Below are 17,399 nucleotides of genomic sequence, written 5' to 3' on the forward strand. Positions count from 1 at the left end.
AAATGTTTAATTATTATTGACACAGACAGGCAAGCTACAAAAAGTCAATGCTAAAGAAAGTTGTTCAGAATGTTGTATCAAAGCACATTACAGGAAGGTTTAGTGGAAGGAAGAAGTGCTATAGAAAAGTGAAAACCATTGCATTGACTGGACTGTTGCCCAGTGGTCCAAAGTTCTCAATTAAAATTTAAGTCATAAAAATACATTCGATGTAGAAATAAAGGTCACAGAATTTGGAGGAAGTGTAGAAAGGCACTGCATTGAAATCCAGCGTAAAGCTTCCACAGACAGACACGATCCATTTTGATTCAAAGCTAAGTGTCTTAATTTATCAGCTGGACCCAATGCAGGCACCTGATTAACTCACTTTGCAAGCAAACTCTCCTGACCTAACCCCTCAAAGAAAACTGTGCTTACTAGTGGTGCACCGATTTATCGGCCAGCAGATTTATCGGTGCCGATTTCCGATATCTCCTTTGGGAGATCAGCTGATTTTTACATTTGAAGCCAATCTTTACAAAATCAGAATCTATAAGTTAAGCATTTTAAAAGATTGGTAATCAGTGATCAGCCAGAAAACTCCGATTGGTACACCCCTAGTGTTTACCTAATACCTAATCAGTGCTATAATTTCTTTTTGTACAACAAACTGATTTCTTGGATTTGATTTGCTGTTAGCCAAAGTAGTCAAAAGTAGCAGAAATAAACACTTGAAATATACCCATTAGTGTGTGATAACCATTTGAGTTTGGCTTTTTGAATTTAATGACTGAAATAAATTACCTTTTCAATGACATTCTACTTTTTTTAAAATGCACCCATTCCGGTTCATCAGTTTGCATCTGAATAGGTCTCATCGTCATATCAACATCATCTCAAAACTCAGCGTAAAAGAATGTTGTAAGGGTGCTGCCAGGGTGTGCTGGTTTTTATTTTCTTGGAAAGTCCAATCTCTGCTGGGTCCAGTTCACAAGCCCAGTGGTATTATTCAGACAAGATCGTTACAGGTGAACCAGACGTCACTCCAACGTACACACTCCAACGTACGTTGTACATACACGTACAACTGTGTACGTACAGTTGTATGTTAATAGTGTTAAAAGAAATGGACTGAACACACAACTTTGAGAGTGCATAATGAAACTGGAGAGATTCACTATGCTGAATCTCTCTGGAGAAATTCACTATGCCGAATCTCTCCAGCATGAAATTCAGAATCCAGAGACAGGCGGCATTATGCTGGCTTAGCAACATAAGTCCATTCATTTAGTCTCTGTGGAATGATTGTAAATGAACAAGTTCTTGGTTCGTATCCACAATTTGGATTATAGGCAGCTGGTAACTAGTGATGCAAGCCAGTTAAAACATTTTATTAACGAGTCAGTGCTATAAGATGATAATCATTTATAGAGGACAGTGGAGAAGTTTTTAAGTAGCCAGACTTTATGTGGGTCTTTCAAAGTTTTTCTTCAAACTTTGTATGATCCGTCACTCAACTTCTTACCAGTTCTTGTGTCTTAAATATGGCAGTTTTGTGTTTAATGACCAAAAGGGAAGGCAAAGATAAGGACAAAAGAAAATAATTCAGAGCTAAAAATATATGCTAGCAGGAGATCGGTATTTGGAAATCAAGTCTTAAGAGGGCAAAGGAATCAATTAAAGAGTTTTAATGTCAAATTATCCTGATTCGTGTTTTTTGATATACTGATCTAAAGAAACAGGAACATATTGTATTTTTGTGACAGGTTGGATAAATGTTAAGATCTCTCTACTTGCAATTAAAATATTTTTAAAAAATTAGTTTTAACGCCTTTTGCACAGTTTATATGTAACTCAGACATAAAAAGATGACAGCAATTATTGAAAAATGCTTACCAACCTGAGATTAGTTATAAAAATGAGTTTATTGAAATATTTACATAACAGAAGTGGATTTCAGTTAAAAAAAACTATTGGTTTTAGACAAACATCAGCCATCAGACACAGACAAATACTTTTTTTTTTTTTACTCATTCATTCATATTCTCCACAGTCTGAGATGATCACTTTCTGTTTTGGCTTGCCATCCTTCGTTCCCTGAGCCTGGAGGAATAAAGCAAAGTCAGGTTACATTAAAATCCATCTAATTTTTAAAAGATGACCAACTCCTTAAAAACAGGATTTTACGCTGGATTAGAAACCTGCATTTCAGTGAAATAAACAGATTGTGGCTTGATTTCTTACTTCCATTGCACGCAGCACATCCATGCCCTCCACCAGATCTCCAAACACAACATGTTTCCCATCCAGCCAGTCTGTTTTGTCTGTGGTGATGAAGAACTGAGAGCCGTTTGTGTTTGGCCCAGAGTTGGCCATGGAGAGCTGCCCTGTGTGAGCGAGCGCACAACTTTAGCCAAACGTAGTCAGGATCAGAAAACAAACAATCCGCTTACTGCTAGATTACTTACCTGGAGCTGTGTGCTTGAGGACAAAGTTCTCGTCATCAAACTTTCTGCCGAAGATGGTCTTCCCGCCGGTGCCGTTGTGATTGGTGAAGTCTCCTCCTTGGCACATGAACTGAGGGATAATGCGATGGAAGCTGCTGCCTTTGTAGCCAAACCCCTTTTCATGTGTGCACAAGCAGCGGAAGTTCTCTATTGAATTTAAAAACAGTGTAAAGTTTTAGATAAACATTATATTAAATCTGTAGTTTCATTTTAAAGCTGTAGAAAACTGGTTTGTGTTTTTTTCCCCCCTATTTCTTTGATGCATCCGAGAGATTTCCAGCAGGTTGGAGTCATATTTCACAAGTTGCTGCTAGAATTTGGAGGCATCTAAAAGCCCACCTTCATCCTGACGTTTGGGCCTAAAATGTTGAGATGGCAACACTAACTGCACATTACTGTGAAATGTTGTAAGATCATTTTATTTATATAGCACATTTTCAGCAACAAGACAATTCAAAGTGCTTTGCATTACTAGTGTAGTATGAGTAGTTTCTCTGGATTCTAAGTTTGTTCTAATTCCTGACGTATATAAACTAAATGTCCCTTTTCTGTGAGTAGCTTCTCTGGAAACCACTGCAGATACGATGCTAAAAAAACTTATTTTGTCTTTTTGTGTCAATTAGAAACTTAAAACAAAAAATAAATAAACCTACACAACATAATCCCACCACACAAAAAAACAGGACATCTGTTGGCCAAGCAAGAAAGAATGTTCATCCTTACAGATCTGTCAATCCTACAACAACATGTTTAAGGAGTTTGTACAGACCTACTGTCATCGGAACGATGTCGGCCCGGAGGAGGAAGCGCAGTCTCCCTGCTGGCTTGTTACCGATCTTTATATCCATGTAGACCTGTGGATTCACTCTGCCCTTCTTAGCTGGAGGCTCACCCTGCAAAATAATACATTCAATTATTAAATTCCAGTTAATTTAGAAAAAAAAAAGCCAAAGCACATTCAGCAGCGAAGGCGGTGACTGACAAAGAAACTCACTTATCAGACATGTAAACTATTAAGATAAGGAAATGCCTCTTACTTCCTGTGTTGCGGTGGTTGCTTCTCCAGATGCTGCCTCTGCTTCAGCTTCCTCTGCCGTTTTCCCTGAGAACTTCTTCAGCCAGTCGTCATCCGACCACACTAGTGGGAGGGGAAAAAAATTACAGAATGAAGTAAAATTAAAAAAAATGTAAAAAGTCCCGAGTGGAGTATAGTTTTCATTACCTGGTCGAGAAGAACCCTCTTTGATTCTCATTGGCTTTGCAATGTTGACACGGATGGTCCGTCCAAAGAGCTCGGACTCATTCTGATTAGCAAAAAGCAAAGAAGCAGCACGTCAGCTATTACTCTCAAGGCCACCAGAGAGTAATGGCACACTTTTACCTCTTACCATGTTATCGATAGCTGCGGCTCCATCCTGCACAAGAAAAAAATACTCATCAGTCACCTTATAGAGAAACACGCTTTAAACCTCTACATTTCCATTCCTTCACACACCTCTGCCAGCTCAAACTCAATGAATGCAAATCCTCTGTGCTTTTCTGAAAATTTAACACAACACACAGTAATTAGGCCTGGATCCACTGGCATTTTTAGTAAATGTAACAATAAGTGTGTGGGTTTACCTGTTTCATAGTCTAGTGGTATCTGGATGTCTATGATGTCTCCAAAGGGAATAAAAGCTGCATGCAACACCTTTTCATCCACCTCCTCAGCCAAGCCACCTCAGAGAAAACACACAATACAGACACTCAGCTTATACACAATAATAAGATGATGTTTTTATTGTGTATGTTAGATGTTTGCCAAGATTCAGAGGTGAATGCCAGTCTTTAGTCTTTATATCATAACTAGTATCGTTAATAATACTACATTAAAGTTAGGAGATATTAAAAGATTGCAGCATTTGGTAGATTAGTGCACATTTTCTAATCTACTAAAGGAACAAATACCGTCTTTGCGCTCTGTTATTACTTTTATGAACACAATTATAAGTGGAGTAGAACAATATTCCTAAAATACATAAACCATAAATCATATAATTCACTTTTAAAGTAAAAAAAATCTAAAAGACTCACCGACATACAGAACTCGTTTGTTGGCCGCCATATTAGACGTAACCTTTCAACTATGACTGCTTCCGCTGATTGGTGGGCTGAAAAGTAAAGACCGCCTCCACGATGGGCTTGGCTACAGCGCCTCTCAGTGGTCATCCCTGGAACTACTACTCACGTTTATTATCTTTTTTCAGTTTGATTGATCGACGTAAGTAGTCCTTCAAAGTTGAAGCTAAACATAATTTTTATTATTAAAGACTACTAATAAAATTTGTTTGGATATAAAATAGTGTACTTCTTTGTGCAAAAGCGGAAACATTAAGTCCCTCGTAATTAATCTCCACTGCGTTAACTGTTTGCAATACTTGTTTTGCTAAATTGCTCTCCTGTTTTTCTTTGTCTCCTCTAAGTAAATGAAATTTGAAATTATTTACACAACAATATTTACATTATGATCACTTTCACTATCATTTTGTCAATACTTCAGCATAATATTAAAGTAATAAAATAACTGGTTATTCTGACTTTTATAATCATATGGCCATTATCATATTACATTTAATTAAATTGCACGTTTTTTCGTACATTATGATGATTATTAAACAATATATTTATTTTTAAAATGACCATTTCCCTCAAAATATTAACTTAAAAGTGTAAGCTAACTAGCACAGTAAAATACACACTATATTAGATTATATGTTTTTTGTAAGTATAAAAAACATTTTTAAAAATCTCTGAAACTCTTAAAAACAAGTGTTAGACATAAGATCTATAATGATAATAATTAATTAATAGGATTCCTATTAATGCTATTAATGTAGCATTAATATGGATATTAATGCTACATTTCTTTATGACCACATTGAAACTTTTAAAAATTTGTTAAATTAAAAAATGAAAGGTCTTGAACATTAATAAACACTAAGACTTTGAAGGTTTAATTTATTTGTTTATAGTTTCTTTGCAATTATAAACAAATAGTTTATAGTCACAGGAATTATTTTTGCTGCTCCAAAAAAAAATTGAAAATCAGTAATTTGCAAAAATTACCTTCTCTTGTTGTAAAGAAATTCCATCCACTTATCAGCACCTAAACCTGTCACAGCAGCACATCCTATTCAATATGAGTCATGATCCTTTACTTTATTCCCATTCAAAATACCTGAAGTCAAACTTGACTCAATAAAACACCAAGAGACTTATGTTTGTTTATCATCCCTTTATTGATAATTCCACACGCCCATGATAACATGAGATGGCTAAGAAGCCGATCATTTTAAAATCAAAGTGAAGCCTTCAAGCAAAAATAAAGAACAAGATTCATGTTGGTTTTGGAAAAAGGTTTCTGGTCTTTTCTGCTAAAATGTGTCCTGTGTTCACAACTATTTCGCATTAACGTAGTGTGCAGTTTAAAAGTGTGTTGCAACTAGAAACTGAATTCTCTTGAACGGATTTTAAGAAAAAAATAAGATTTTTTTCTTAATTGTATTTTTATTTTTTCCTGATATTTTTGTATAAGTTATTGAAGGTACTGTAGTGTTTCTGTCCATCCTGACTTTGATTTCTCAGTCCTGGAACAACACAATGAACTCATTAGTACCACAATGTAAATAATTTGAAATGATCAAATATGATTAGTTTTACTATTTTTCTTACCAAGTTAATACAGTATCCGGTTTTTAGGATGTAGCAGCAGCAGTCGTCGCTATGCCACCTACTTTCTGAGTAGCATCCTTCTTTGCTTGATGGGCCTGCAGCACTGCAACAGCTTCCTCCACCTGAACCAATCAAACAGGAAAGAAACAGTTTAGTGACTTCATGGGGAACATTCTTTGTTCCAGGTAGGATTAATAAGGTACCTTTGAACGGAGAGACTCGTGCGACTCCAGCATGTGCAGCAGCTCCGAGTTGTCGATTTCCAGCAACATGCCAGTGATCTTTCCCGCCAGGTTGGCATGCATGGCCTGAATCAGCGGGAACAAACGCTCCCCTGTTTTAAAATGATAACAAATTAGTCGAAAGAAAGTCAAAAGTTGGTACAGTTTGTTCCCAGCAGAACAGGGTCATACCTAGCATCTGTTTCTGTTCCTGAGGCGGCGCAGCAGCCAGCATGGAGGCCGTGAGCGGCTCCTGGCCCTGAACATGCACAGCTGGCTGAGTCTATAAATGGGATGGATGAGGTATTTCAGAAAAGAGTGTTTATAGATATGCATGCTTATTCTGACAGGGAGCTAAAAAATAATACCTGCTGTATGGCAATAGGTTGCACCACTTGGGGATTGGGGTTACGGACACTAGTGGCATATTTGTAAGGAGGCATGGCCCTGGGCCCGGGAACTCCCATCGACTGACGAGGACCCATGGTCTGACCGGCACCTAACAGGAGAGAGATAAAATAAAGACGAAAAAGTACAAATTTAAATAGCAGACACACTGATAATGGTCACTTTTCATAGCAAAGCAGACCTCGTGGGCCCTGTGCACCGCTGCTGGGAGTCATGTGTCTGAGATTGGCCCGGGGTCCAGGCTGACGCAGCGAGTTAGGCATTCCTTGGAAACCGCCTGGGATCAACACAAGCAAAGCATTTCTACACTATGTTGAATGTTTACTTGGATGTTACAGAGGCACTATATGCTCACCTTGACCTCTACCACCTTGTTGCTGCCACCGTGGGTTGGGCCGCATCTGAGCCAGCTGGTTCGGTGCATAGTATGTGGTCCTGTTCTGGGCCTAATAGGGGCAAGAAGGGAATTAAGGCACCAGTTATTGGGGGTACGTCTCTACTGGGTTCTTGCACCTAGAGACTGAAATGTTAGACAATTCCTATAGTAAAGTAGCTTAGTCATATCCACATTGGACGGAGAGAGTCTGTGAACATGAACTGTCAACTCTTGAAATAGATTTTCAGGTGGATTAATGTGGATTTGACTGGTTTATTCTAACACACAGACATCCTCTGATCTAAGCATGTTTGTGCATGTTGGGTTGTTTTCCTTCTAGAATGAAATCTTCCTTCCCAGTCTCAAGTCTTCAGCAACCTCAAAGATATCGTCTTCCAGTCTTGCCCTGTATTTAACTCCATCCAACTCTTAAATCCAACCAGCTTTCCTGTCCCTGTGCAACAATAAACATCCCAACAGCTTTGTACTGCTGCCTCCATATTTCTCTTTGGGGACAGTGCGTTCAGGGTGATGTGCAATGTTATTACTATATATATTTTCTAAATGATCACAAGATTATATTTAGGTGTTATATAGCTAAAGAATTTTCTTGCACAATGCACGTGTTGTTTCTGCTTTCACCAGTGGCAGACGGCAAACAGGAGGTTTTAATACTTTTTCCTTTGAGAAAAACTCTTCCATAAAGTCTTTAATTTGTGAAGTGTACGACTAATAACTGTACTGTTAACATATTGTTACACCTGAACTGTGAATGTCTGCCTCTTCTCCACCAAGCTAAGGACCTCTACTTCTTCTTCCGGTCAAACGGGACATGTCTCACTATTTTTGATGCAAAAACATCCAACTTTAATTTGCATTCTAATGCAATGCTTAGCAAAAAAAAAAAAAGAAACATGTAAGGAATTTTCATATTTAACCACAATACATGCAAAATACTATTTTGAAACTTTTATTTGTTGCCAGATTTTCTAAAGTAGTACTGCAATTTTTCCCTACATCAAATCGGCTCATTCTCCTTTAATTTACTAGTTGGTCAGTTTATCAATTCAGAAAGTGATTCCTTCACCTGGGGCACAGCGGGCATGAAGTAGCCACTTGTGGGTTGGAACTGATTGATGATGGCGTTAGCCGGCATGGCCCTCATGCCAGCAATGCGCTGCATGTACTGGTTGGTGAGGTGAGCTTTGCGCTCCTCTTTGCGCTGAGCAAGAGCGACGTACAGAGGTTTAGAGCCAACGATACGTCCGTTCATCTCTGTCACAGCCTTGGTGGCCTCCTCGGGAGAAGAGAAGCAGACGAAGCCGAAGCCCTTTGAACGGCCTTCTTCTAACATCACCTAATGAATAAACAAAGGTCCTAAACACACATGCGCAATGACAGTGCAATGCAGATTCGTTTTAGATAAGCTGTAATGATCTGTTTAGATTTTTTTTTATCACCTTTGCACTTGTAATGGAGCCAAATGGAGAAAACTCCTTACGCAATTTTTCATCATCAATTGTGTCGTCAAGGTTCTTGATGTAAAGATTGACTCCCTGATGAAAGAAGTTCCCATTTCAGTTTCAGATTTTTGAATGTAAAGTCAGTAAAAGGAACATAGGCATCAATTTACCTGATACCGACTGATTCGTTCTTGTTTGAGCTGCTCAAACTTCCTCTTCAGCTCCGCCTGCCGCTCCATCTTCTTCTGAGCTCTGCCCACAAAGACGGTCTTACCATTCAGCTCGGTGCCATTCATTTCCTCCACAGCCTTTTGGATGAACAGACATTTGTGTGAGAACATTTCCAAAATCAAGCATAGCCTCTACAGATCCCTGGTAATTTAAAAATACCTTGTTAGCATCCTCGTGTTTCTCGAAGCTAACAAACCCAAAACCCCTAGATTTTCCCGAGGAGTCTGCCATCACCTTCACACTCAGGGTTTTACCTGCAAATGTGGAAAAGAGGTGGTGAAAATAATTGTATTGTCTTTTTGTGGCATTTAGCATGATGTGCAACATAAAGTAGCATTTAGCATGATGTGCAACATAAAGTAGCACACGGTGAGGAAATATCTCACATTGGTATTTTAATTTTTGCAAACTGTCTGAAAATGTGGTGGGCATCTGTTTTACAGCCGTCTAATCCAGAACATTTTGAACACACCTTTTGTGCAATAACATACCTCTACCACAAAGACTGGATTTGTAAAGTGCACAACTAATAGTTTTCCTGTCAACAGATTCTCCCACCTTTACTTGAAAATAAAATGCACCATCCTCCTTCCATTTCATAGTCGTATCACTTCGTGTTGGTTTATCATGTTTAATCTCAGTAGAATACAAGGACATGTTTGGGTGTAACCTGACAACAGTTAACATAAAACACCTTGCAAAGCACTTGTATGTGTCAATTTACCATATTTTTCAAAAAGCTCCTTCAGTCGTTCGTCGTCCATGTCATCACCAAAGTTCTTGATGTAAACATTGGTAAACTCCTTGGCTTTGGCACCGAGTTCAGCCTCCCGCTCTTTTCGAGATTTAAAACGACCCACAAACCTGAACGAGCAGCATGAGAAGCCAAACACACTTTTGTGAAATAGTCTCAACAATCCTGAGACATACACCAGGCCCCATCTTTTATTCACATAAACACGGACAACATCCATTGGACAAACTGAAACCAAGATTTTATTGTGTGACTCTTCATTCTCAGGCTTGACTGTGAAAAAAAAAAAAGAAAATAAAACACATCCAGCATCCAAAGGCAAGCATAAATGATGGCATGCTAGACATAACCATGTCAGGGTCTTGGTCCGAAACGTGATGAGAAGGTGGATGGAGAGAGCTGGAGGAAAACTCTCACAAGTTTAAAGGGAAATCAGATGCAGACTAAACGATCTTATCTACCTGGTTATGAGGACCTCTCCCCTTCTGCCATCCTGTATTGCATATCTGCATTCGATCCATCACTAAAACACACAAGCATTGTCACGCAGACACACACACACTCACACACTCTAAGATGAATGACCAGCAAGTGGACAGTAAGGGAACAAAGAACGTCTCTGGTGGGAAAGAGCTTTTAGATGGTTATTTCTAAGGTATGCGTGGAATAAATGATGAGTATATTAGTCAATATATTTTCACACAAACTCACCAACTCAAACAAAAAAAAAAAGCATATCAGGTCAGTTCACTCATGTTTAGAAATACAGGAATAAAAAACAATGCCCTGTAAATGCATTCATAACCACTGAACATTTCCATATTTTGTTAGGCAACAAACTCAAACTTCAATGGATCTCATCGGGATCTACACCAACACAATGTGGTGCAAAGCTACACTGTGAAAAGAAAATGAGCTTATCTCAATTATGTTTTTTTTCTTATTTTCTTTACAAACAATAATGTAAAAAAAAAAGAGTCATGAATTTATATTCATCATGGGACTGCCATCACTGCCAGTGGTGAAGTGTACTTAGATAAGAAAGGAAAGAGCTGTAATTGTTGAGGAAGCATCTATCCTTTAGGGTTTGCTTCAAGAAGCTGCAGCTCTTCTATAAGTCTGCTGTGGAGAGTACAATCTGTTCTACCATCAGCATCAGAGTTAGAGACTTAAAGAAGCTCAACAAACTGAAAAAAAAAGGCTAAGTTGTCTTTGGGAAATGCTCAGGGGCCTCTAGAAAGAACTGCACAGAGAATGGTGCTTTGTAAAAGAAACAACAAAATGAATAACCTAGAGTACCCATAACAAGCCTTGCAGTCCAAAAATTTGACCTTTATGGAGGAGTTGTGTGAAAAACACTATTTCCGAAAAAGAAAACATAAAAAGTCCCATTTGCAGTTTGCAAAAAGCCACAAACATGTGAAAGAAGATACTCTGGTTTTTGATATACATGCAAAGTGCTATGTGTGGTGGAAATATAACACCTCACGTCATCCAGAACACCAAAAGTATGTAGTGGCAGCATCATGTTGTGTGGCATGTTGCTTCTGTTTAGCAGGAGTCGATGAGATGGATGAACAATTGGAGCGGAACACAAGGCAGTCTTGGAGGAAAGCTTGCTAAAGGCTCATAAAGACATGAAGATGGGGTGGAGATTCACCACAAGGCAGAACAACAATCCTAAACACTCAGCTGCAGCAATAGCCTGGCTGATATCAAAGCGTATTCATTTGTTTGATTGGACCAGTCAAATTCCAGATCTTACTCTAATTGAGAATTAGAATCCTGCAATCCATGTGAAGACATTTCCAAAAACACCTGCAGCTATTAACCTCAGGTGAGGTTAATACACCTATATTACATGTTTCAGACTTTCATCTGTAAATAAAATTAGAAAACCATGTATTATTTGCTTCATGTTGGTAGATCACAAGCAATCTGAATAACGTACATTGAAGTTTGAGTTTGATTCAGCATGACAAATGCAATGACATTCAATAACTATGAACTTCTGCAAGGCAAAGTGAATAACAGTCTCCACATGACGTCAACACAAACAAAACTCTTGACACCTGGATCTCTAATTAGGGTTGATAACATGTATAATTCACTTAGACAAACTCACGGTAATGGTTTAAAAAAACTAAAGGGAATATACTTAAAGAGAATGATCAGACACTCACACCTTGCGGTCATTCAGAAGCATGCCGTTCATCTTGTCAATGGCGCGATCTGCTGCGTCCTGCGTCTCGAAGTGGACAAATGCGTAGCCCTTTGATCCGTTTTCATCACACACCACCTTGGAAAGGTGGACAGGGGTATAATGTCTTCAGGAATGCAGACAGCTCTCAAGCACAGACTGAAGAATTTGGAAGGATAATTGTATGAGATGCTCAAGCTACAGTCAGTTAGCACTAAGAGGAGTGCTAGAACAGTAAGCGTGGTTTTTTACAATTTACATACACTGTGACCGCTTTGAAAAAATCAAAGTCTTTATGTGCAGGCTTGGAGGTTTTATGAGTGCTCTCATTTGTAGTCTTTGTTTTTTTAGACTCTCTATTAGTCCTTCAGTCTTGGACTGTTTTTGTTTTGCTACAGTACAACGTTAATGTAACAATTTTTACTTTGTGTCCATATTTTCTCATTATGTGACACCAGTTATATTTGGCATGCTGCTTTTTCACTGAGCTTAAAGAAAAATATTTTTTTAAACTAGATTTCCATATTCTTTGTTTCAAATTTCCTTTCAGAAAGATGTAGTTTGTTCCAACGTCTCTTGTTGATGCTAAGAAAAATATTATAAAATATTATTAAACAAATAACCAGAGAACTAAATAGCCAATAGATGAAATTTAGAGTAGAGCAAAAGTGAAGGATGACAAATGTTTCCAGATTTGTGCGAAGTTCTGGATGTAGATGGCATTGCAGGTCTTTCATTCTCCACTTTACCTCTTCCCTTATTTTTAAGTATCCAATTGTCTACATTGCATAAACCCAACACTGACTGACTTAATCCGAATACAGATAATAAATAAATATTTACTTTTATAAAGACTCTACCTTGCACGATAAGATGTTGCCAAAGGCAGAGAAGGTGTCGTACAGGGCTTTGTTGTCGATGGACTTGTCAAGGTTCTTGATGAAAACATTGCCCACGCCGGACTTCCTGAGGGAGGGATCTCTCTGCGACCACATGATCCTGATTGGCTTCCCTTTCACCACGTCAAAGTTCATGGTGTCTAGGGCTCTCTCCGCTAGAAAGAAGTGAAGGGAAAGGTCAAGTTTTGCTACTTTTTACATGGACATTCACTCAGAAAATATACTGGAACATTGTGGAACTGAACAGTTTGTTTTTGTCCCATACTCTTTCCATTTCCAGACAATACTTGAAACTTTTTCCATGAGTTGTCAAAAGCTTAGCAAGTTGCATCTAACCATGCTTTTAACATCTTTACAACATTATCCTTCAAGACTCTCTCTAACAAGCCTCTTCAAAGAAAAAATTGTAGTTTAAGGCTGAAAACATGTGAAAACCTGCAAAGGTTCATGGGTTATGAGTACTTTTGGAAGGCACAGTATGGACAATATGAACTGAATGCACCGCTACTATTGTACCAGTGATTTGGTGCAACAATAATCATAAAGTTATAATTTAAAACCATTTTGAACGTCTTTTCTTTCACTGCGGAGAATCCCGGCTGCAAGCCTGCTGAAAAAGCGCATGCTAAAACACAGCAGTGAAGCATGCGCCTCATGAGTTATCTGCCAGCAGCTGGGACGAGTGTGGGGCAGCTGCAGTCGGAAAGCTCGCAGCACATGTCTTTCTTTTTGGACAAACCACATGCCTTGAAGTCAAAACAAGACTTTCGGCTCATATGAACAAATATGTTTCCATTTAGATTTCTCTTAGTGCAGTCATCGACCATTGCTCTGTCCGCCCAGCTACATCAATCTGTAGCTATCTTTTGCTTCACCTCCCATGTCAATGTGGGCTCCCGTGCTAAACATCCCCTTTTGTTCAAATGCTACACACACACACACACAGGCATACACACGCATACACACACAGGGGCTCTCCAGCTGAAAGTGTCTGGTAAACAAAACGGAGCTCCCTTGCGTCTGCTGGCATCAGCAGTTTGGCTCACAATTGTACTTCCCAGCCAGTGTGCTCACAGAAGGTGGCATCACAGGGACTTCTGGAAGATTCTGAATGGAAATTGTAGACCAAGAGCTCCCCCCTAAAATGGCTAATGTGTTAATTTAGTCAGTCAGTAGGTGTAATAATCAACGTTGTCTTTAATAACCAGTAACTGTTTGTCTCAAGTGTTATACGGCAGGCACACTTTGGGCTGCTCAGATGTAAGAGCTATATTTAGAGAGGGGTCCTGTGTGGCATGTGTGCTGGCATGGAGTGGGAGTAGAGCGTTCTTCGCCATTGATGAGGAAGACAAACATTCGGCAACACCACTCAGATGAGAAACGGCACAAGTGAGAAAAAAAAAAACAACAAAAAAACAGAAATTACATCTACTACTTTTTTGATTGCCAATATTCTCCTAAATCAGCTGGTTCTGAACAGGAATATCAGCCCTGTTGTTCACATTCACACAAACAAATCCTGAAATCTATTTACACACCCAGCAGATACAACCTGGAGCATATCTCATTCGGGGTTTGCTCGCTGCCAAGCACCTTCCAGGAAACAAGTCTGTCGTCATCCATCTCTGCTGGGCTCGAGTCACAAACTCAAGCGTGGATAAGCTGTCACAGGTGTTTTGTGTTGATACAACAGGAGAAAAGTTCACACAATGTAGACAGTGTCACCAAGACCCCAACGGCAACCGCAACACCTGCTACCTTTCCTCTCCGTGTCTGATACAATCTAATCCTATAGACTGTGAAAACATTTGCCGATACAGTTGCTTATACAGACAATTTTACTTACCTCCTCAAATCATAAAATGCTAAACTTGTTGTAAGGGTATTTTCTTAATTATGTCAGTTTGGGGATTTCAATACTCCAGTGGCACCACAAAAAGAGAGGGGCGGTTGTCACGGCCAGGCGGTATCATATAAAAAAATTTTTAACTAGCTTTAAGATAGCAGAGTCAATGTTTCAGTAAGTTACAATAATCATGTATGTATGTATTTATATCTTTTTGTATTTATTTATTCCTAAAGTGTGACCATTGTGATTATCCATCACATGGTTCGAATCCTGATACTACCACCACCCCAAACGCTCTTAATGTATAAATCATAAAACGCCTGAAATTAACTCCTGTTTTTGGGTTTTGGTGCGCTACATTACCCCATCCTGCCTCCTACCACTTGTCCATATTTTTGAGACCGTGTTATATTTTTGCCCCAATATTCAGAGACGAAGCTATATCATACTTTCTCACTAAAAACGAAATGAATGTTCCTAAAATTGACATGCTCAATAATTAACTGTAAACAAGAAATGTCATCTTGAAAACACGCAGTCTCTTTATCTTCTTAACCTCAATGAGTAATTGTCCATCTCCTAATTGAGATTTTTCTATAATTTATTATCCATTGATGTTGTACTATAATTCCAAACCAAATTTCCTGAATAATCATCACAAAATCTTTATCACATAGCAGTGCATGTTTTTCAGGGCTTCTGACGTATTTGCGAATTTTGAATTTCTAAAATTTAGCAAGTACTTTCTGGATATTTCAAACACATAACATCTATGTTTTAGGACCACACCTGGTAAGTTTAGAGAAAGTAAATGCCAGTTTGTGAGTTCCAGAAAGTAAATGTCACATTTCAGGAAAGTACCAGGTATACCTCTGAATCCTGAGAAGTATCAGATAGGTTGTTTATAAATGCAACCTATTATAACTTTATAATGCACCCATTGTAGGATACATACTTTATAAAGTATGAACTTTGTAAAGATCATACTATATATAATACTGTAGTGCCATCAAGCCTCTTTAAAAAGATTTTATCCAAACAGAATAAACAATCTCTACAATAAAAGGCAAATCGACAGATTCAAAGGGGAGAGGGAGGTTCTGCTGTGCTTTTAGCTTTTTCTGCCTGCTTAGAGAAGATGTCCATTTAAATAGCCAATTGCTTGGTGTAAAGATAATGTCCCTTTTTGCCAGCTTTTAAGAATAATTAAAACATTTGGAAAAAATTTTCTTGGGTTATTTTACAAAAACATGCAAGAACCTGAGGCGAAAAGCCCCAATTAAGAGTGCAACGAATTACCTTTAAATTAAAAAATAAATCATTTACATTCATTATGAGCATCAAGTGAAAACATGCAGAAGTTGTTTTTTTTTTCTTCTTCTTCTTTTTTTGCTTTTTCAAGTCATGCTCACACTGCACTGAGTTGCTGCAAGTCACTCCTTACCGTCAGCGGGCTGCGAGAAGTTCACATAAGCATATCCGAGGGAGCGCCGGGTGATCATGTCTCTGCAGACCCGAATGGAGAGCACCGGTCCGGCGGGGCTGAACTTCTCGTACAGCATAGCCTCCGTTATGTCTGGGTGCAGGTCGCCAACGTAGAGAGAAGCCATCGGATAACTCCCCGTCGCAGTGTTCATTTCTTAGAGCTTCCCCGAGTACAAATATATACGCAATTAGTGAAATTGTCCCGAAACAGTAAAGAACCCGGTTCTTAATCGTACCTCAGTTTCCCCCGATTATTATAAGAGCTTCCGCAAATCCAGCTTCTTAGAATAAACCTTGAGAACTTCTTTAAAATCCCACCTCTATTTGTATATATTTTTTTTAATTTTGCTATTTTTTTTAAAGGTTTGTGTTTAAGTATTTCTGCGTTTGTTTTTATTTAGATTTTGAAGATTTTATATTTTTTATGCGTTTTTATTTTAAGTTTTTTTTTTTTTTTCCTATAACGGTGAGTTGGACACTCACGGTCGTTTTGCGGCCGGGGAAAGAGACTGCGTGAGGAAAGCATGGACACTTTATAGAGAGTAGCGGTGCGGAGGAAATAGTGGTCAGGGTCAAACCTGGGATAGGAAAAACTCACAGAGCATGCGTAGTAAAAGGGAGAGTGCACAGTGTAACTGCCCCAACAGAGCCCAGCTCCCCACAGCGACGCCTGGGTTGGAATACAAACAAAAACTTAATAAAGGGAGAACCCAGCCGAGGGGGAGTTCATTCTGCATGCGTCATAAATAAAAAAATGTATGAATGAATATACGGGAAATACCATAAAATGCTCCGTTTCATACCTTATATCTAAAATTTCAGTAATTCAAATACAGAAAATAGTTTATTTTTCATAATGGCATTCTAATATTCTAGATACAAATGGATTACATATACTTTGCATTCAATTCCTTTTGCATGACTGGTTAGTGAGCAGAATGTGATGGAGGTAGTTTTGGACTTCAGCTGCATTTTCTTAACATCCTACAGGTTCTCCATGGAGCTTTGATTAGGTGCTGTAAAGCAAGCATCATGCACCAATACTTTCGTCCTTTGAATCAAGAGTTTCAGTGCAAATGGTGCAGCACTCTGCCAGTCTGCTGCTTGTGCACAAACTAAATGCAACCAGCATCTTTGGCAGTTGTCCTCCTTCATGAAAGCCATGAGAAATTATTCTCAAATTTGACTTAATGAAATTCCACAGCAGGAGGGGGTCCGTATGCAGTGTTAGTCTTTTTAACGTGAAGTACATGGGTCTTTCACAAAACCTATAAACTGTGTTGATCTGAGTGTGTCTTTGAAGTTATACAATT

At 38.6% G+C, this 17,399-nt stretch overlaps 2 protein-coding genes across 2 annotated transcripts; both read right to left on the reverse strand.

Moving 5' to 3' along the window:
- Positions 1-1,885: 1,885 nt before the first annotated feature.
- On the reverse strand, positions 1,886-4,668 carry ppie (peptidylprolyl isomerase E (cyclophilin E)). Its single transcript, XM_008399582.1, has 10 exons — positions 4,563-4,668; positions 4,110-4,208; positions 3,982-4,025; positions 3,875-3,901; positions 3,709-3,790; positions 3,524-3,624; positions 3,256-3,379; positions 2,448-2,633; positions 2,224-2,366; positions 1,886-2,082 (listed from the first exon to the last, which is right to left on the reverse strand). The coding sequence occupies exons 1-10, from the start codon at positions 4,591-4,593 to the stop codon at positions 2,014-2,016; spliced, it is 906 nt and encodes a 301-aa protein (XP_008397804.1). The 5' UTR covers positions 4,594-4,668; the 3' UTR covers positions 1,886-2,013.
- Positions 4,669-5,748: 1,080 nt separating this feature from the next.
- pabpc4 (poly(A) binding protein, cytoplasmic 4 (inducible form)) lies at positions 5,749-16,601 on the reverse strand. Its single transcript, XM_008399584.1, has 16 exons — positions 16,323-16,601; positions 16,046-16,247; positions 12,714-12,907; positions 11,837-11,952; positions 9,624-9,763; positions 9,059-9,153; positions 8,839-8,976; positions 8,666-8,761; positions 8,293-8,562; positions 7,185-7,275; positions 7,011-7,106; positions 6,790-6,920; positions 6,614-6,704; positions 6,404-6,534; positions 6,201-6,322; positions 5,749-6,115 (listed from the first exon to the last, which is right to left on the reverse strand). The coding sequence occupies exons 2-15, from the start codon at positions 16,236-16,238 to the stop codon at positions 6,224-6,226; spliced, it is 1,881 nt and encodes a 626-aa protein (XP_008397806.1). The 5' UTR covers positions 16,239-16,247; positions 16,323-16,601; the 3' UTR covers positions 5,749-6,115; positions 6,201-6,223.
- Between the last annotated feature and the right edge of the window lie 798 nt (positions 16,602-17,399).

This window comes from Poecilia reticulata, linkage group LG22 (genome assembly GCF_000633615.1).
Source record: "Poecilia reticulata strain Guanapo linkage group LG22, Guppy_female_1.0+MT, whole genome shotgun sequence".
Taxonomy (NCBI): Eukaryota; Metazoa; Chordata; class Actinopteri; order Cyprinodontiformes; family Poeciliidae; genus Poecilia; species Poecilia reticulata.